This window comes from Pomacea canaliculata, linkage group LG6 (genome assembly GCF_003073045.1).
Source record: "Pomacea canaliculata isolate SZHN2017 linkage group LG6, ASM307304v1, whole genome shotgun sequence".
Taxonomy (NCBI): Eukaryota; Metazoa; Mollusca; class Gastropoda; order Architaenioglossa; family Ampullariidae; genus Pomacea; species Pomacea canaliculata.
Genome location: NC_037595.1, coordinates 2,655,068 through 2,676,356, shown reverse-complemented (window position 1 = coordinate 2,676,356; position 21,289 = coordinate 2,655,068). Strand labels below are relative to the sequence as shown.

The 21,289-nt window shown below is 39.6% G+C and overlaps 1 protein-coding gene across 1 annotated transcript in view; it reads right to left on the bottom strand.

Moving 5' to 3' along the window:
• The window catches only part of LOC112565795, a 22,891-nt gene extending 1,706 nt beyond the window's left edge, over positions 1 to 21,185 (bottom strand). The window contains exons 1-14 of the mRNA XM_025241568.1: positions 20,037 to 21,185; positions 18,707 to 18,890; positions 17,725 to 17,879; positions 15,789 to 16,019; positions 15,150 to 15,380; positions 14,279 to 14,394; positions 13,268 to 13,396; positions 11,939 to 12,174; positions 9,905 to 10,112; positions 8,679 to 9,570; positions 6,155 to 6,258; positions 2,871 to 2,956; positions 2,436 to 2,647; positions 1,315 to 1,411 (exon numbers count right to left, since the gene is read on the bottom strand). Coding sequence (XP_025097353.1) covers positions 1,315 to 1,411; positions 2,436 to 2,647; positions 2,871 to 2,956; positions 6,155 to 6,258; positions 8,679 to 9,570; positions 9,905 to 10,112; positions 11,939 to 12,174; positions 13,268 to 13,396; positions 14,279 to 14,394; positions 15,150 to 15,380; positions 15,789 to 16,019; positions 17,725 to 17,879; positions 18,707 to 18,890; positions 20,037 to 20,060 — 2,905 coding nt within the window. The 5' untranslated portion in view covers positions 20,061 to 21,185. The remainder of the gene's footprint in view (positions 1 to 1,314; positions 1,412 to 2,435; positions 2,648 to 2,870; positions 2,957 to 6,154; positions 6,259 to 8,678; positions 9,571 to 9,904; positions 10,113 to 11,938; positions 12,175 to 13,267; positions 13,397 to 14,278; positions 14,395 to 15,149; positions 15,381 to 15,788; positions 16,020 to 17,724; positions 17,880 to 18,706; positions 18,891 to 20,036) is intronic.
• Positions 21,186 to 21,289: the final 104 nt, after the last annotated feature.

The following is a 21,289-nucleotide window of genomic DNA, read 5'->3' as shown; positions in this document are numbered from 1 at the left end:
TCTGACATTAGGGAGCTCTCACGTTCCTTCCTGTGAGATAAAGCCAAGAAAATGATAACATGCCACACATTTCCAGCTCTTAAGTTGCTCATTTAAACACACACAAATTCTTGGATTTTATATTGGATACCTTTTACATTTTCAAACCTTGCCCTATAATGAAAAAAAAGAATGAAAACCAGTTATTGGCTTAAAGCTTCTAGAAGGGTAGATGAGACATTTGCCATCCCTTATATTCAACCCTGTCCAATCTTACATTTCCCTTTCTACACCAACTGACCCCTATCCCAGCCTATGCTCTCCTTTCTACATAAACTGACACCCCCTCCACCAAATCACCAACCCACACTCCACATTGACCCTAATGTGGAAGCCCCTTCCCTTCCTTATCTGCCATAGAATCCTTTAAACATCCACTAAAACAGTGATGCACAACCTTTTTTCGGCCTGCGGGCCATATGCATTTCCGACATGCGTGTCACGGGCCGCTTCACCGCAAAAATACGAAAAAGAAAAAAAAATAGAGCAGATACCATTTTTATTAGAAACAATTAGTTGTACTTGCCATTAATTATGTAGTAATTAGTGGGATATTTGAAGTTGTTTACCCGAAACCAACTTCTGAATGTCCAGCTGCATCGTAGAGACACCAAGTCGGAGCACTAAATCGAAATGTTTGTCTATCGAAAAAAAGACTGAGAGACGCCCCTACATAGGGATAAATATTTCTTTTTCCCTTTTTTTCGGGTTTATTTTATATATTTTTTTTATTACTAACATGCCGATTTCCTGCACTGTGGGCAGAAGTTTTGCGGGCCGTAGGTTGGGCATCCCTGCACTAAAACATGCCTGCTCCAGATGCATTACTCCTTTCACCAATCAACATAGTTTTGATTATAATCAACTGACTAGTCCACTTGCACATCTTCCTCTGCAGATTTATGACACTCTCCATACTTACTGTTTGTTCTCTGATTCCTCTTTGTGTCTTCTACATTTATCTTTTATTACTTATCTGGATAGTTACTTCTCCTTTCATTCTTTGTATTTTGTCCATGTCTCCTACTTGTCTGAACATGCCCCTTCATGGGTGTCATTATGAGCTATATACATCACACATTTATTATTTATGACTAACCTCCTGCTACTTGCTGCACATTCTATGTTGTCAGCATAAGAAATGTTTTAGAACAAAGCCAACACAGTGAGACGTGTCATGCATGGCACATCCTTCCTCATAGACCATGACTGACATGACTTTTTGTAGACAAATCTTTGGTTGAAATATGAGCATTTAAAAAAAAAACCACTTGCCTATAACTTGCAGGTCACTGCTGTTGTCATTAATGCGAATGACATCAAGTAGTTTGGGAACACAGCCAAGTCGTGACAGTTCCATGTGCAATTCAACCTAAGAAACCAAACAAAGAAAACAGGCTGTAATACCAGCAAGCAATTGTAAGTGACCTGCAGGGGCGGCTCTAGGCTTGTGGTAGGGCTGGGCAGATAAAGAATCAGTGGTCCCTTCACCCACTAATGTCAATAAAACCAATTGCCGGCCCATGATATTCTCATTATGGGAGAACATTAGAATACTACATATAGCTTCCTGCTCTGACTCTAGCAGCATTAGTAAATATAGAGAAGTAATAAACAAGAGCTACAATGTTTTTCAGCCACATGATCAGCTATAATAACTTTCTTTTTCTGTTTTATGTTCAATATATATTAGTGTGGCAGCCCCTGGGATTTGGTGGCCCTGTGCAGGTGCACAGAGTTACCCTGGCCCAAGTAACCAGCAACAGAAGTTAGTCGAATTTTTTAAAAAATACAGTTTTTCCCATTCACGCTACTATCTGATGTGAATAGTAATTTTTTTAGTATTTGTTCACATGTATGACGCATTGAGCCAACGTAACTTTTAGTCTTGGTCACATTTAAATAGGATTTACATATACAATGTTCAGGAGGTACCAAGAAATGTTTCTTCCTTGCAGGTTATTGTAACAGTTTTCCTCTCCCAACTCTGCCCAATATAAATATGTCTGCAACAACATGATTTGCCTATGATAAGCAAGTGGAACAGCTCGATCTGCTTTATGCTGCCTGAGTGCACATTAGGAGGGCAATGACAGTGACAAAGCAGTGGCATAGGATGATGCTCGGCTTTGGGGAGGGACAAAATCCATGCTGACATTGAACAACATTCACATTCTTGTCTCCTCAGTGTCTTTTTTGACTTGTTCCTACGCCACTGCAAAGGGTAAGAGCCAAATGATTCAAAAGGGCAGAAAGGTGGTCACCAATATGCCAATGTTTTGATAAAATATGCTGCCAGAACAAACTGCACCAGAATGTTGTCTTTTTATGTATTCAGTTAGCTATAACAAATGACTTATATTCAATATTAATGAAAGCAATAATCAGTTTCTTACTGTGCTGAATTTTACAATGTCATGCAAAAGAACCAAAGAGCAGAATCTGACATTGCTGGATGGGCTGAACAGATGGTCTAGTATGTGAACCCCACAACATCTGACCGTTAGCTTCAGACATTCTGTGTTTCGTGCTTGGTAAGAGGTGACCAGGCACTCTTGCAACATTGTTGCAGATTGTCTGCTACTGGTATGAAGCAGCTTCTGTAAATCTGCAAGGATTTAGAGCAAGTACAGGTTATCAAGATTTCCTGTATCATGAGATTCCAATCTTCACAACCCTTCAGACTATGATGGGATAGCAAACAAAGGAGCACTTCCTAAACCCACAAGCATGTGCATACTCTTTCTTCCTTTCTTACTCATTCACACACACACACACAGAGGAAAATATTTACACACAGAGAAAATAATGTAAGCCAATAAGTAACAAACCAGGCTTGCAGGCAGAAGACACCCTTTTGGATATAGCCTTGGCTGATTTACTTGGTTTTGAATCTTGCCGTGAGGTGGTATTTACCCTAGTGACAATGGCATAATGAATACCCCATTTGATAATTTATGACAGCTCTCGAGATTCCTCTTTACACCATTTCAACATGCATGGACATTTTACAGAAAAATGCTTTATATACTGTGAAATAATTTAACCAAGCCATCTGAATAGACATATGTTTATGTGATTAAAAAAAGGAAATGGAAACTTTTTTGCATAAAAATACCACTTTTGATGGTAAAATTCCTTTCTTTGAGTTTTTACCAGAGGATATGACTATACAGAGTAACCCTAACCATGAACTTGTATTACTTGTATGGACTGCTGGCAGACGATTTTTTCCAGTTAACTGCTAAAACAAGGCATGAGACTACAAAGCTTCCGGTTTAGTCACATTCTTTGTTTAGGTTCGCCGAGACTAACGGCGTATAACTTCGCAAGAGGCTAAGCATTGGTCTTGGCAGACAGCAGTCCATGCCCTGACTAGCTACCTCAATTCCAGCTATCCACTCCTGATTGGTCAGGCCTGACCAATGAACATGCAGAACACAACCAACTCACCCCCACCCTTCCGCCCTTGCCAGCCAGTGAGCTCTCCATCAGTTTTTTGCCTGGCTGAGAAGAAACCCACAGTGGGGATATGGAAAGAACTAGAACAGCCATCCACCAGTTGGACTGAAGCAGCCTGTTGCAGTTGGCAGGACAGAACTGCTGCTGCAGCAACAGGGCCACCATTCGTGACTTTGGAGCCATCTGTACAGATAGAACAGAAGGATAGTCAGAAAGGAGTTCATGAAAACGTTGGAAAAAGATGGGGTTACCAATGTCCCTTTTTTAAAAGCTGTCAGATCAAGATGAATCTCTGGAACAGGGAGGATCCAAGGAGAAGCTGGAAGTAGTGGAAGAGGCTCTACCTGTTGAATATCTACTCCGGCAGCTCGTAGGTGAGGTGCAACACAGAGTGACAATGGCTTTTGCTCCTTGGTATGAATGGCATACAGGGCAGCATGCTGAGGTATGAAAACAGCATGGTGCGCAGGGTTTCCAGGATGAGCTTTTAAATGACATAGGATTGCATGAGTTTCAGATGACGGAGAGAAAGTGGAGGCTTCTGCATACAAAACATTGTACGGAAGTGGTGCAGAAGGCACCCAAACAGATGTGGAGCCCTTGATGGTGAATAGGATTGAGAAATTTGAGATAAGATTCTCGAGCAGAGCCATAGATGATGGATCCATAGTCTAGCTTGAGGCAGACCAGGGCACAATACAGACGAAGGAGGACCATGCGGTCCGACTCCCAGCTGACATGGCCAACTACTCTAAGGATGTCGAAGGCTTTCTGACAAGAAAGGCGTAGAGATTTGATGTGAGACAGAAAAGAAGGCTTATGGTCAAAGATGACCCCAAGGAATTTCACTTCCTGGACCACTTTGAGTACCATGCCATTGACAGAAATAGATGGGTTTGGAAACATACCTCGCAGTTTACAAAAGTGGATGCGTAGACTTTGTAGGAGAAAATGTGAAACCATTTTCTGTTTCCCACCTTTGTACACCATTTACGCACAGTTGTAGGCTGTGTTCGAGGCATGGTAGGGATCGACCTCGAATGCAGAGCAAAGTCATCTACATATAACAAGGCCTCCAAACCTGGACAGACAGATTTCAAGATTGAATCTATTTTGATGTTGAATAGAGTTGGAGAAAGAATTCTGCCCTGAGGGATGCCCATTTCCTGTTCCTGAGGATCAGACAGGATAGACCCTACTCGAACATGAAAGAGGTGGTGCAAAAGAGAATTCTTGAAGAGTGGCATACAACCCTGGAAGCCAAGGAAGTGAAGGTCCAGCAGAATACCTTGCTTCCATGTAGTGTCGTACACCTTCTCCAAATAAAAAAAACCCACCTAAAACATGTTCTTTGCTGACAAACGCATCCCCGACAAAAGTTTCAAACAGACCAAATGGTCCAGGGTGCTGCGGCATTTTCTGAAGTCACACTGCAGATTGGAGAGGAGACCTTCAAACTCGAGATGCTAGGTGAGCCAAGCATTCATCATGCATTCTAAAGGTATGCACAGACAGCTTAGTAAGAGCTTTAGGACAGTAAGAGTTGGGACACCCAGCCTCAATGAAATCAGGTATTTTGGGCAAACAGAAAGTTATGAAGAGTGTATTTTTAAACCCTTTTGCTATTGCAAAAGGGAAGAGAGACGAAAGCTGCTGGTCCGGCTCTGCACCCTCCACCACAAGAAAATGGGGCTAGGCATTTTCCTCACTCAGTCTCTCACCTCATCTTCACTATCCGACGATTCCTCTTCTCTTATGTGTTTTAGCAGGTTCTTTATTTTTTTTTCTATAATGGAATGAATAAAATTTGTTCCTTATGCTCCCCACCCACCACGGAGTCCAATAAGGGGATGTGACCCAGCAGTATCACTTAGGGCATTTTGAGCAGAGTCGCACCAGGCATACATAAGGAATATACTCTGGGGAGCACAAATAAACACATTACATCACCACCCCGCCCAGGTCCTTCTTTAAGAAGAATGTAGTGGTGTCATGGAACCACTGTTAGTGTAGAGGGACCAAGCCTCAATGGCTGTCTAGCCTTACTGTATTCTGCTCTAAAGATAAACAGCGTTTGACAGGCTGAGGCATTTATTTTCCTGTCGTGGTTTATCTCTGACCACCTGCACCCATCTGTCCTCAGCTTCACAAGGTAATCCAGAGCACAACGGGCTGTTGGTACTGCAAACATGTTATAGACAGCAGGAGACTTCACCACACTTTACATGCTGCACACAGCTTATCCAAGAGACCACAGAAAAAGGTAGATGTGTGACGACAGGTGAAAAACTTGAAAAGGTGAGCTAGCTGGAAAGGGCAGGGTTAGGGTTTGTGTGTTTGTGTGTGGTGTGTGGTGGAAGTTGGTTTATTTTGTGTTTTCCCTGTTCATTGATCAGGCCTGACCAATTGGGAGTTGACAGCTGAAAAATTGAGGTAGCTAGTCAGGATAACTCCATACAGTCATGTCATCTGGGTCAACACAAAGAAAAAGAAAAAAATGTCCAAAGGGCATCAAAGATTAACATATGCTATCACTCTGATCCTCCCACAATTTACAATCCAAGTATAAAGTGCTGTGAAGAAAAAGAATTACATATTTCTTGCAAACACAAAAGAAAACTGTCAGCATAAGCAAAAGGTTCTGATTAATTACTTGGGCACCACTGGGGGCAAAGTAGGAGCAACATCTTCAGAATCTGTCTCCTCATGCTCTACAAGAGGCTGCACAGCTGCTCGTAGTACCAGGCTGCACAAAATCTACACAGATAAGGTAAGAAGTCAGGGCTGTGCACCGCAGTCAACTCCGAGGCTAAGTGTGAGATGAACGCTGAAAATGTTATTAAGCCCATGAAAGCAGGCTACCAGTAATACTAGTAACATAAGCCTTACTTAAAATTGTACATCTCAAGGTATATAGAGGATACCAAAGCTGAATCTACAGAAGCATAATATTGTCTTATCAAATGTTTTGAAGGGATTTTATTAAAAATGCCCACCAATCCTATCAGGCATTCATTTCTTGGCATGTGCATATGTCTGCGCTCTCATTTGGAAAGGAGATGCAGGCCACCAAATAGGACCATGGCTAGAAAATGCAGAAAAAGTATCATGGTAGATTGGCTGAGGCCTAGATGAACAAAGACTGCACAACAGCATGAATGTCCAGGCTGGGCAGAATCTGGCACAGCAACAGCATCAGGCTTTCACCGAGTACAGGCTACACACATCCCCTATTGTCCTTATCCTATTGTACACCAAGTACAGGCCATACACATCCCCTATAGTTCTCATCCTTCTGTACACCAAGTATACCCTATACACATCCCCTATTGGCCTAATCATACTGTAAAGGATATACATAGCTATTGTAGTCATCCTACTTTACAGGTTCTGCATATCCCCTATTATCCTCATCCTACTGTACATCAGTCTTCCCATAAAGTACACATCAGATGGACAGGATTTGGGAAAACAACACCAGATGATGGCCACAAACTGTGGTACAGTGGAGAGGACACCAGATATGAGTATGGCAGGGCTTCCTTGTGCACAGAAAGGTGGCCGGAGCAATCATCAGCTGTACATCCATATCCAGCAGGCTGATCTCCATACATGTGTCAGCTAAGCCCCACAATGTCACCATTATCCAAATATACACTCCAATTTCCCCCCATGGAGGCAATGAAGTGTAAGAGACTATATCCTGCTGCCAAGACACTTCAAATCCAGCATCAAAAAAGCCAAGACAAGGACGTACCAATGCACTGACATAGCGACCATGACCTTGTTCTAATGAAGCTGAAGCTGAAAGCAAAGCAACTCTCAAACACTTCCCAAATTAGCTTTATGGAGAAGATTCAAGACCCAAACGTTGCAGGTCTTCAAGGCTGCAGTTGGAGGGAAATTTGCCAAGCTGAACATGGTGGATGTGATGTAGACACCCTCATGGAAAACACCAAAGAGGTTCTAGGGTGACTGGAATAAGAATTGGGTCCTGCGTGGTGATGGACTCAGTTTCAGTTCTTTGGTGGAGTTCTTCGCTGATGATGGTATCTGGCAAAAAGACGTTAAGTATGCGCCTGAGGCATCTGTTTTGGAAGATGTCAAGCTTGTTACTGATGATGGTTTTGATCATTTCCATGATTCTGATCCGTAAAGGAGGGTGCTGATCACATTTGATTGGAAGATTCTCAGCTTGATTATCTGACTGATGTCTTTTGCCTTCCATGTGCTCCTGAGTGAGGCGAAGGCCTAGCTGGCTTTCGCCTATCGGGCTGGAATCTCCACCTCCGCATCCCCGATGTTTGACATTTTGAACCCAAGATAGGTGAAACTGTCAACTTCCTCAATCTCTTCTCCATTTAGTTTCATACTGTCTTGATACGTTCACCCTCATACTTTTCGTTTTCTTTGCGCTGACCTTCAAGCCAAGGTTTTAGCTGTTTCTGAGAAGGCAATGACCTGCTGACTATTGCCGACAATAGTCAGAGTGGTGGGCCCTGTCAGCTGCTACGTCTATGTGCTCCCCCTAACACGAGCTGCCGGTCAAGGGACAACTTACTGATGCACATCCCCTTATGCACATGCATGTCTAAAAAAACTGCTCTGAATCAACTACCTCGAATGCAAAACCAATGATTTTGAATGAAACACGGTCACCATTCTGATGAAACCTCTTCTGGCAACAGCGAAACAGCACAAGAAGGTCTGCTCTGGCCATGTCACCTGGCATAACTCTGTCTAAAACTGTCCTTTGTGGAACATGAAGGGTGATTGATGCCAAAGTGAACAGAGGGGAAAACTGGATAGCAAACATGAAGGACTGAACCAGCTCATTATACTCAACAGAAGTCTAACAACTGGTACCACCAAGCCAGTCAAGGGGTGAAAAATGATGACGATGACACAATGACACAAGCATGTATACACATGTGTGTGCACACACTTGCAGACATATGATCTGTGTACATCCTGTAAAAAATAGAGGCATATGTAATTTTTAAAATCTTACTATACAAGCATCCACACACACACACTTGCATACTCACATGCAAATATGTGTCTTGCACACTCCACACCTGCACACATTCATGAGTGTATGCACACACGCACGCTCACTTTTTGAAAACATACTTCCTCCATCACTAACACATGAAAGAGAACAAGATTTGCATTACCTTTATCTGCATATCTGCAGTCTGCATAAGTTGTCCTAAACTGGCAAAAAGCTCTTTATTGAAAAGAACTTTCTGGACTCTCCATCTTTCTGCAAGTGACTCTTTGCTCTCAGTGTCTCTGGGAAGCATTTGATCAATATCACCACTACTACTGTGAGTGGCAATATGCTGATGACTTCCCACAAGACCTGGTTTTTGAGAAGCCCATCTCTTGCTCTGATCCAACTTTTGTTTCTGAGACTTTGCATAATCCAGTGGGGACTGTGTGATTTCCTTGGCAAAGGGACTGGCTATTTCTTTGCATGATGTGAGGCTGATGCAGAAGATAAAGTGAAGGATGGACTTCAGTAACTCCAGTTCTGGCCAAGTGAATTTTACTTCTGATGATAAGGGCACAGGTGATTTCAAGATTGTAACTCCTGTTGCAGCAGCACTTGCAAGGGTGTCAGAGATGCGATGACACCTCTCTATATCTGAGCTTTTCTCACAGTACACAGCATTCTCTTTAGGGATACTGGATGGGGTAATGTTCAGGAGGGTGGAAGAATTGAATATAAAGGAATATGAATCCTTGGCAGTGACTGCACTACCACAAGGGGTTCTTGGGGAGCTCCTCACAGACCAGTCAGCAGTATTACAAATATTGTTGTCAGACATGACAAGAACATCAGGGTCAAAGCAGAAGGACATGCTATCATGTCTGCATGGCAGTTCTTCTGAAAAGCAAACATGATTGCTGGCAGAGTGACTGTCAGGTAAGTGAGTATCAGAAATTTCATACACTCTGGACAAATCACGCTGGCAAAAGAATCCCAACAGTGTCATAATGGTGGAACCAAACCTATCCCACTGCTCCAAAGACAACTGACGGTTCAGCATGCTATACCTCTTCCTAAAATAAGATAAAAAATCCTGAAAACAATTTCTTAATCTTATTTTCTCATTCAAAATAATAAAACAAAATGATAAGAAAAAAAACTTTAAATAACAATATGAAATATTTTATTATGCTAAATAATAATGTAAAGAATACAAAATAATGTCTTAATGTGAATAAAACATTTAGCGTGTCTCAATAAATCAAGCATCTATGAAGGATGCATAAACATACTCATGCACACAATCTGCCAGCTATCTTAGTTTTACACCAACCTACAAACAGTCACATACCTGAATGTACACGCATATCCAACTAATAGCATGCAAAGCCCATATACCACACACACCTAATGCTGCGATCATGGCACAGGTGGAAGATATCTGCTCTTGTTGTCTTTATTCCATTAGACCTTCTACCTCTACGCTGGACTGGCCAGACGCAGATGTTGACCACTAGCTGTATTCCATGAGCCAGACATAAAAGCTGACTTTCATCAATCACTTCATTCAAAGGCAGGCTACAAATCATCTGGCCATTGGGCATGTCCAGTTCACCTGTACCAGATAGTGTATCGTTCCTGATGTTCAGACTTTCCCTACTCATACTGAGTGATATTTACATATCTTTTCACTTTCACCCAACTCTACAAGCTTATTTATACACTCGGCACAATTTACAAATCTCCATGCTTATTTACACTAAGAAAAATTTACATATCTTCAAGCTTCCTATCTGCAACCAAATAATTTACAAATCTTCAAGTGTATTTACACCCAGCATAAATTACTGATCTCTAACTTTCTTATTTATATCCAGCACAATCTATAAATCTCCAACCTTATTTATACCAGCATACATATATCCCCAAGGTATTTGCACCCAGTCTAATTTACAATTTTCCAAGTGTCTTATTTTTATCCAGCACATATTACAAATAATAATAATAACAGTTCACTTGTATAGTTCCTTATCCTCCCCTTTGGATAAGCTCAAGGCACTTTACAGATGACAGATGGTATGACATGAAAAAAGTTGATGTCAGAACAAAATGACTGTACTCTGCGCCAAAGGTCAGCATCTACACACAACATGAACACAATCTGCAGGCCAAATACCAAACATGTCATACAACCCGGAATACCCTTCATAGCAAATACAGTTCCAAGCAGCACATCCAACAGATGGCCCCAGTCCCACTGGAAAGCCGAATGAGCCCCAGCACATGCAAAAGTTCACTGATCAACAAAGGTCAAGTAGACAGGAAGCTAAATGAAATGCATCAAGTCTGCATGTTGAAACTATGTAGCCACAGACACCAAAGAGGCACCACATTCCACACACATGATGGCAGGCCCATCAAAAACATACACAATCACAAGTCCAACACAAGGAAGACATCAGATAAGACAAAAATACAACAAAGCTCCAGTCAGGCGCGGGGACATTACTCTAAATAGCTAAGTTTATTTATACACAGCTCTAGTCAAAAATCTACAGCTTAGACCTTGAACAATTTACAAATTTATTTATACCTGCCAAAATTTATAATTATTTATAATTTATAATTCTCCAATTCAATGTACACATCTATATGTCATGGACCAGATGAGGGAAGAGGGAAGATGGAGAAAGGGGAGAAGAAATAGGAGTATCCAGAGACCCCTGACACCCACTAACTGCTGGACAGCCCTGAGAATAAGTGTCACATACAATGAGTATCCTGAGATGAGATCCGAATCCAAGATCTTTCAGTTCTTACTGCAGTGGTGACCAGTGAATGTTTTAACCACTAGCCTACAAAATATGACAATGACAATGACAATTACAATGACAATTCTTTTTTCCATTTAGCCCTCACCCTTTACAGGGAAAAAAATAAACTAAGTAAATGAAGTAATTAAGTACTAAGAGAATAGTTAGTACTAAACATGAGGTAAGGTATCAAAGGAGAGTGGAAGGTGAATATGTACAAAAAGAGGTGGTTAAGAAAAACTTATTTACAAGGTTTCCTGCAGTTGGGAGGTATCTCAAGAGGCCTCATATAATTTTCTTGAATGTATTTAGGTAGATGGCGTTGAAAGTAGTTCAGGGAGTTCAACTGCTTAAGATGAAGAGGGAGGCTGTTCCCTAGCATGCTCTCTGAGTATTTCAAACTTGATTTAAAAAGGTGTAATCTAGGAATGGGAATATTCAGTTTTGGAGAGGTTCTAGTGTTATTGGAGGAAAATATACTATAGTAGAGTTTTGACGATAGTTTACCTGTCAATATTTTGTACATGAAAATGCATTTATTGAATTTAACTCTGTCTTTTAAAGGAAGGCTGTCCAGAGAGGTGAAATTATATATATATAGCACACACACACATACATAATAACTCACCTTCTCTGCATATCACATTCAACAAGAAATCCAAAACTACATCAAAACACCTCCATAAGTGCAAGTGTGCTCTTAGTTCGGCCACTCCAGAACTGGTAACTCTTCTGAAACTCTCCTCCATTTTTCTGTCAGGGTCCACACAGAAGCGTATGCCCTCCATCACGTTGCACACCACATTTGGCTGATGCAGGGAGGTCATGATGGATGCTGCTTGGCAAGCAATGGCTCTCACTTTCCTGGAAAGGAATACATAACATTTGTAAATGTTTCTTGTAGTTCCGCTACAAATATGGCATCAATGAAACAAAGCCAGTCCCAGCTGCTGCTGTATCTATTTGGCACCTTCATGTCTGGTTTGCAAATGACACTGAAGCTTGTCCCAGAGAGACCTTCGGAATTAAATTTCCCTGACATAGCCACAAAATGCAATGTGTAATTAAAAATATGGGACAATAAAAATGGAAAAAAGATTTTAGAGACAAAATGTACATAATTTAATCTCCTCCTTCCTCCTCTTCCTTTGACAAACACACCTATCAGCCCAATTCTACGCACTCTCTCAACCAATAAAAGATGAACTATCACTTATACTCGCTCACTTCACACACAAGCACGCCTCCCCACTACCATGTGTAACCAACACGTCAGTCCCTGATGGCTACGTAGGGATGGGTTAGTCGTACAAGAACACAACAAAGGTCAAAATTGCCGCACAACTGTAGATTTTATTCAGTTTCACTCGGAGGCTGGCCTGTCATCTCTCCACTCTCACTTCCAAACCCAAAAAGCTCCCTTCGACCCTAAAGCTATGCTATTTATTCTACCTCTGTCAAACGTTCCAGAACAGTCCACCCTCTTTTTCCATGGTCTCATCGTGACCTTTCCCAGTCCCCATGGTGCCAGTGGACACCCCAACCCAGCCCTGTCTGGTCCTGGTCTCCCCAAGTAGCTCAGTCAAATGCGTGTAACTTCTGGTATAAGAACAGGTCCAGTAACCAGCAGCCACAGGTGGGCAGTTTAAGGCCAGCTATTACGTACACAGCCGGCTTGAGAAAGGGGTAGTCCTGGGAGCTGTTCGACCCCTACCCTCTACAAAACACATAACTTAGTACACTTCTAGAGTGCTACATGAGCAGCAGTAACAAAAAAACCCAATCCAAAAAACAAAAACAAAAACAAAAAGTCATCAGTCATCAGAAGTCATCAGAATGACACCAAATGAAGCAGTTGATCCCACAAAAGGTTCATTTGCAACCCTTACTTTCACCAGATTTTCTGGTGTTTTTAAAAGCACAAGCTTGAGGATTAAAAGGGATTGGGCCAACATACCTGCACCTAGACATCAGAAGACAGGCAAAAATATAGGCCACAAGGTGAGCATCCTTTGCAACAATCTCAATACCTTGACAGTCTGACATGGCAGAGGCCACCAAAGACAGCGCCTTCCTCTGTGAGTCACTGAAAAAAGTCAGAAATTTTCCACTATTTTCAACTCCAAAGTTAGATTTTAGAAGAATCCAGCTATCTTAAAAAAGCAGGAAGAAAGATAAAATTAGGGCTATGTCATAACATCACAGAGGTAAGAAAGCTGCCTATTATAAAAGAGACAATTTCTCCAAACATATGATTGTGATACCACTCATTATTAATATTTTTTGTGATTATTATGCACTTTTACCAGCCAAAGCAGGGGATTTAAGATGTTAAGGGTGTTTTGGCACATCACTAGCTTAATGCCAATTTGATTTAATTTATCAGCCTTATTTTTATCTTTTACGCTAATTGTTCTGCCTGATCACAGATCCAGAAAACTGCTAGACATACTTAGTTTGATTTGCCATTGTGTTATCCAAAAGGGACCTACTTAGAAAGACAATCTTTTGGGGTTAGGTATTTGACCCTATTGTAGTCTAGACGCTAGAAAGAGCCTGACGACAGTAACCTATAACCTTGTCTGGCTTCTTCACAAACATGAAAAATACCTTAAAAGTCTTGAATTTATGATCTCACAATATCTCACTCATAAACATGCACACACCAAAAAAATTGTACAAGTATTTATGATTTGACATCTAAATTATTCAAAACAGCACCAGAAAGCTAAAGGTTTTATAGCATGTGCCATTAGAATGTACGCTTAAAGAACCAGCACACAGTTTTAAGGATTTTATCAACACAATGCAGGACATCAGGATTACATTTAACCTGTATTGAAGTGTAGCACAAAATCATATTCTCCATTTTTCATTAATGTGTGGCTTTGGTGAAGGTTCACTGGATTAGAAGCCTTGCCCTTTGATTACAAGTAATGCTTTGTCTGTATCTGGTGTCTTGACTTACCAATTTCTGTCCTTCAGAAGTCCCTTGATGGCTAACAGGATTTCTGTGCCAAAACATTCTACCTCTATCAGCCTCGGATGTGAAAACAGCACCTTGAGAACATCTGCATAAGCCCCCTAGAGGAAATTTAGCATCTTTATCAGTGAATATACTTTATTAATGATAGGACAACTAGAAAAAATTTGCATTTGCTTTTTTTCATGCTTAATACTCCTGCTACTGCCAGATTTTAAATAACTATGCAAATTGATTTAGCTTTTAAATGCTGCTATTCCATCCCTTGTATAATGATTTGTTCTTGGGGTAAAATAAAACCCCAACAAAAGACCCCATAAATGAAAACATTGCCAACCTTCTAATTCACCACCAAACATTATCTACCTTATTATGATCAATATTTCAACTTACCTGGACTGAGTTTAAAATTCTCACTAAAGATGAGGCAGTTTGATGGTGCAATGGTAAATAGTTTTTAATCACTCATTGTAAGACATGTCAGGATCTTAGATCTCCTCACTCTGCACAACTTGGTATTAAAAAAAGGCAAAGGTTGTCTCCCAACCTTTTCAGGTCCTTAGAATGAGGTGCTAGAGACCTCACTTTTCTCAGGGCCAGCTTCATATTCCTTTCCCTTGCTGTCTTACCTTTGCTAACCCTCTATGGAGTCAGGTACAAACTCCCACCAGGTGGGTCAATTGGGGAAAGTATACTTTGATATACTTGGACATTTCTCAGTATATGGTCCATGTTTCTTGCCCACCCAATCCTCTCATTTCTGCCCACGCCATTAATAATGCCTTCCATCCAAATTACACATCAATTGTTTCTATACTTTCACATACTGGGTGCAGACTTTTTCTGTGAACTGTACCTTCAGTTGAGAACTTGCAAACTTCAGCTGCTGCAGAAAAAATTGGCACTCAGACATAATTTCAACAGCAAAATCTTTCTGTTGAGCCAGCCTTTGTAAAATACGGCATGCAGCATACTTTACTTCCCAAGGTGTACTGTCAATGTGCAGGCAGCTTATCAGCTTTGGATATATTTGGGTGTGTAGTCTACGATGGATGGCCATAAAGTCGAAGCTGGGAGTCCTTAGAATCTTGAAGGAGAGTGAATGACAAATTTCAATTTAATAATGTTAAAAATCAAAAGATTTCTAATTAACTCCAAACTAAAGATGGAGTAACAGTATTTAAAAGCCATTATTTTTTCACAAAACAGAATGCACTTATCACAAACCTTAAGACTTCACATAGCTATAAGTTCTACAGAAAAAAGTTAACACAAACACAATGAAAATTCATTTCATACAGTCCACAGGCCAAGATAATGTGCTATACCAGTGAAAACTTCATACTATTATTATTTTTATTTATCTTTAGAAGATTCTGTGACGTTTGAGTGAAATGCTATGTTGTTAGATATGCTACAATTTTATCACAATGATAATGAGGAGAAAGAAGATGGTGTGGCAAAGACGACAACAGCAGTGCAGTTGTAGGTCTACCTTGTCCAAAACATGAAGTACAAGTGTCTGTATTCTGCAGAAGCTTTCATTAGCAGGAAGATTTAATCTTACACATGTATCTTCATCACGAGCAAGAACCATAATTGGGTCCTGTATTCCTGAGTCTTTAACCAATATTTCTGCAAGTTTAGGATGACTGAGTAGCTGGTTTAGTATTTTCAAGCATTCTTCTTTTAACATAGCATTTTCTGATGCCAATAACTTGGAAAGCTGAAAGAAAAGATAATAAATTTTTTTTTAATGAATTTTCTCTCATTTTATTTTAAATAATGATGACACCATTACTTTCCTCCCTTATAAAAAGACCTGCCTATTCTAAAAAAAGTTTGATCCTTCATCCGTAGCAACACATACTGCCATGTTTTTTCATCAACCACTGTAGCTGTCTGTATCTTTCAGCCCCTTTCCATAAATGAGACAACACACATTTATAAATTACTTTATATAAATAATGAACTCTTCAAACAGAAAGAGGAATATTTCTATCAACAAAGAAGTTTCACTTTCTTTAGCTTTTAAGATGTATATTTACAGTACATATTTACTTCCATGCAGAGAACATTTAGAAACTAAAATGTTAAGACTGATGATATTTTTAAACATTCTGATAATGAAAAACCATGTAGGTTATATGTAAACTACTGCTGTCTGAATACTAATGGGCATGAGAAAGGTTAATTATGAAATGATTAACTCATCCATTGTGTTTTTATGATATATCTGGTCTTAAGAACCATGTCAGTGGACTGCCCAACTTGGTGTAGGTTCTTTGGATCAACTGTGGCGGATGTGTACAGCAAGTCAAGACTCTCCATTTGTGGTGTTAGCGCTCATCATGGCCAGTTTGTTGCTATGCTCCTCAAGGGAGCAACAAGGAATAAACTAAACTAAAGGTAAGATAAAGGCCATCCATTAACCTTTTATGGTCACTTGGGGGTGAGGTGTTAGAGACCTCACTTTTCTCAAGGCCAATTTTACCTGAGGGCATCTCCTCTCCCTAACTGCCTTACCTTCCCCAACCCTTTATGGAGTCAGATACCCATTCCCACCAGATGGAAAGTTTGCTGCAGTTATTGGGCATCAATTCACCACACTCTCAGTTTGTATGCCAGAGCTCTAACCAATTGTCCAAGAAAGGATCAGGAATATTGGAAAGCCATAGACAATAAGACAGACAAGATGGAAGCCTACTAGAGGAGGGATAACCTTGACATAAAGGGCAAAGTTAACTGGGTATCAAGTGTTCTGATGTGCTTAGTAGATCTGGGTTTGTTGATTGTAGATGGCAAAACTGCAATGAACACGTGAGCAGTAGGGAGCATTTTAGCATGTATATAGTGTTTAGTCAATCTAACTATGGTATTCCTATATATTTGCAATTAGAATTAGATAGGCATTTAAAATTTGTGATGACAAAAGTTTGATATGGCATTTCTGATTTTCTACAGATACAGGAATTGATGGGAAACATTTTACGCCCATTACGTGGAAATGCTAGGGATGATAAAATCCACTTTGTGCTATTCTGCCCATTCCTAAAGATAAAGAAATTTATTGATATAAATATTTTAGAAACCAAAGTGTCTTCCACCTTTCATTGCTTTAGTCTCAAAATGAAGTTACATACAGAAAATTGTGTACTTTTCTTTATTATTCATTTGAAACCAGAAAAAGAATCATGACGTCAAAGGCCAGAGGAAAAGCAGTGTCCTGAATGGAAAGGCTTTTATAATGTTACTTAAGCTACACAGATTTACGTTTTGTCATTTGTGCAGTTTATTATTATTTTCTTACACACCCCTTCAATGGAGGCTATGGACCTACTGAATAAGGAAATCGATCTTTCTCTCTTTCTTTCTCTCTCTCACAAACACACAATCTCAAGTGATGGGGAGCACAAAAAAAAAGTTCAAACCTTTTGCATTTGATGGCTTGTAATTGTGTCTTGAAGTTTCAGGAAACTTCCCAACCTTAGTGTGGAAAGAGCCTGGCTGGAATCAGGAGTCTTCATATGTTTCTTGTTTTCCATCTTAGACAGCACTGTTAATAACTTGTCCAGGGTTATAACATCTGTAAAAAAATTGTCAAATACTTTTACAATTTATTAAACCTTACCTTTAAAAATGTGAGAAAGAAAAAGAAAGAATGAGAGAGGAAGGGATAGGGATGAACACCAGCATGCACATATACCTGTAGAGTGTAGATGTTTGTGTGCATATTTGTGTGTGAGAGTGTATGTGCGAGAGACAGAGATAGTCACATATGTATGTATAGGTATGCATACGAATACACATGCATTTAAGCAACAACTCTTGTGTACTTTAGAGTGCATGCATAACTTACCAAATGTGTGTGTGCAAATGAGTGCATGCTAACTTCAGTTTACTGAAGTACAAGTTTATGCATCTGTTTTATTTGCATGCAATGCTATTTAACAAACTATAGGACTTCTGGTAAACAATGTTGATAGCAATGGCAATCAGACATGAAAGATAAAAATGTATGGGCAAAATGCATGCACAGGCTGCATAAAGACAACACTAAGACCAAATGCAAAGACCTGGCTAACTCATGCTAATTAAAATACACATGACTAAAACAGTGCCACTTTTAGCCACAATAACTGGAACAAAATTAGAAATCAGAAATAGGAATAAGGAACTAAATTAGAAATAATAGTAAGAAGGTAAAAAACAAAGTCTTTATCTTGCAAAAAAAGATGATGCTTCTGAAAATTATAGCATTTTTGAGAAAAGTTTACATAAAGAAATTAATACATTGAACACTGCAACTCTAAGAATTACAAGCTGAGCTTATAAACGATAAACTTAAACATTGTGTGTTGCAACAGGTATGCAAAACTGGGTACCAAATGAAACCATGGCATTTGATTTTACCATCATCCTTTTCATTGTTGCTGAAGTCTTGGTCTGGTCTCTCTGATAGTTCTTGATTTTGTTCATTGCAGATGCATAAAGAAGACATTTTCAGCAAAGACTGATGTTCATTCCTGCTGTCATTTCTACTGCTAATGACAATGTCTGAGTTGACAATGTCTGAGTGATTAGTTTTGAAGAAGTCCTGAGATAGGATAGAAGAAGCCCAAAAGTTTAACTTACATGGGTGAGATACGAAAAGGTGCACAATGCAAAGAACAGGTCATGAAAGAGCTAAGAAATACTGTCAACGAAGTGCTGAATATATTTTCTTCCAATTTATCTCTGCCTGCATCTTAGTACAGAAACGCTACTGGAACACTTTACAATAAAGAAGACTGTTGGGGTCATTAATGTTTACTTTTCAACATATAAAATTTGTAAAATGCAAACTTACTGCACATAAATTTATTCTAAACATACTGAAGGGAAAAAGAAGAGTCTATAACACCAATTTGTACATTACTAACAGGTCAAACTAATAACTGCATATTAAAAAAAGATTATTGGCAAAGTAAAATTGCACTGACATATTTTTAAGAAAATGTAAAACTGCCTAATATCCAAGATATTTTACTTTAAAAAATTCCCCATGTAAGCATAACTTTTGGAAAGAGTCTGCAACTCTTCATCATGACATGCATGTCTTGTTGGAAGAGTTTCATCATTGATTCTGTGTATCTACATGCAGCACCAACAGATTGAGGCTGTCCTTTTCATCGTTTCAGTAGTGACTTCTGAATGTTTCTGTGAGGGAATGAGCTATGTAGATCATATCACTGTAAGGTGACCAGACATCCCGTTATAGGTGGGACGTACAGTACGGTCTTTGACCGTGTCCCGCCTGCTCATGAAATGTCCTGCAGGATGCCAAATGTCCCGCTTTCATTTTTAAAAAAAGTCGATCAATGTCCCGCTTGTATTTAAAAATCTGATTGAGTTGAATCGGTCCGTGCCTAAGGTTTGGGCTTTTTCATATTACCGTTTGATTAATAAATTCAAATTTGCTTCCTAGTTTACCGTTATTTGGCGTTTCTTCCCTGCCGCCGCTTTTCACTTTTAATCGGCGCTCTTTGTCGTTGACGGCACATGTCCCGGTTTTACTCCCGAAACGTCTGGTCACCAGCCTGAATCATGACTGCATTAGGGTCTGTTTAGTGGTCTGGATATAAATGTGTTACGGTGTTGTTGGTTGTGGTAGTTTCTAATTGCCCTCTGGGATAAATAAAGTATTAACTGACCAATATCCTTTCAATGGAGGTCTACAAAAATAAGACATGGCATTACTTACTCCTCTCCTCGTTTTGTTCGGCATCTTCTGATGTATATATATCTTTGTGACAATGTGCTATAAATTTAAGTTTGAAAAGTGTTTTGGGAAAGTTAGTTAAGGCTACGTCTATTTTTTTTTACATAATATTTTTACCCAAGGTGAGTAATCAAACGTTTTCTGCACTCCTGCTCAATGAATAGAGAGGTCCACTGCAAATGCGCACATAGATTAGGCTGGTTTGACAAAATAGCTTCTTTTTCCTCAAGCAAAGTTACTAACAAAATGCGCCAATCTGTAATAAAACTGTGCTTTTGACTTTGCACATGTAGCTAGTAACAAGTAAACGAGGAAAAGTAATTCAATAGGATAAAACCGATAAAAACAACTACTTTACGTCGCCATTTGTATATAAGATAAGGGAGATTAATCAGTCGGTTGATTGGACGATCACGGCAGTTGATTTCATCTAATTGTCATCATGCGATGGTTTGATGAATTTTTGTAGTCTCTTTTATCTGTTTTTAACTCGCGCATGTGAACCTTTCATCGTGTGTGTGGAGGGGGAGAGAGAGACGGTGTTTTAGCTTCATTAACTTAGTTTATTCCAGAGAGCAATAAATTAGATCTAGGAATCTCTACAGTGAGAACCGTCACAGCACAACATCAACAATCAACATCAGACACTCATACCTGTCACACCAGTAAGATGTCCAGACAATCAATGTTCGGACTCTTTTTACAATCACACTTCATGTATACACGCCAGCGTTTTGAGGTCGTACAATAGATATAATTAATAAAGGATTATATTCACATCTATCACTTGATAGGTGGGTCTGTGCTGTACAGCGTGCGTGCTGGCGAGCACACACACACATACACAAACACCTTTAATGGTATCATAGTCTCCATTCGTATATATATATAGTTATCCAAGACGGCAGTTAGCAGATCAGCTCAAGGAAGCAGTCATGCAAGAATGTAACCACACGTAAAGCACGTAAAGAAGTATGTCAACATATCCAGTTTTGATTGGCAGGTTTTCCTCACTGTGGATGTAAAATTATTTTCTTTTAAATAGTATTTAATTTTTGCTTATTTACATTTCTATTTTCTTTTCTGCATTTCTGTCATGTGGGTATGGTTTAGAGAAATCCAGTTTTGTTTCAGCATATAAAAATAGTTTTACTCTGTTACGGCCTCAAGTGATTTTTTTTGTGTGTGAAGCATTTAATTTCTAATTCTCCTTCCTTATTCATCACATCATGGAG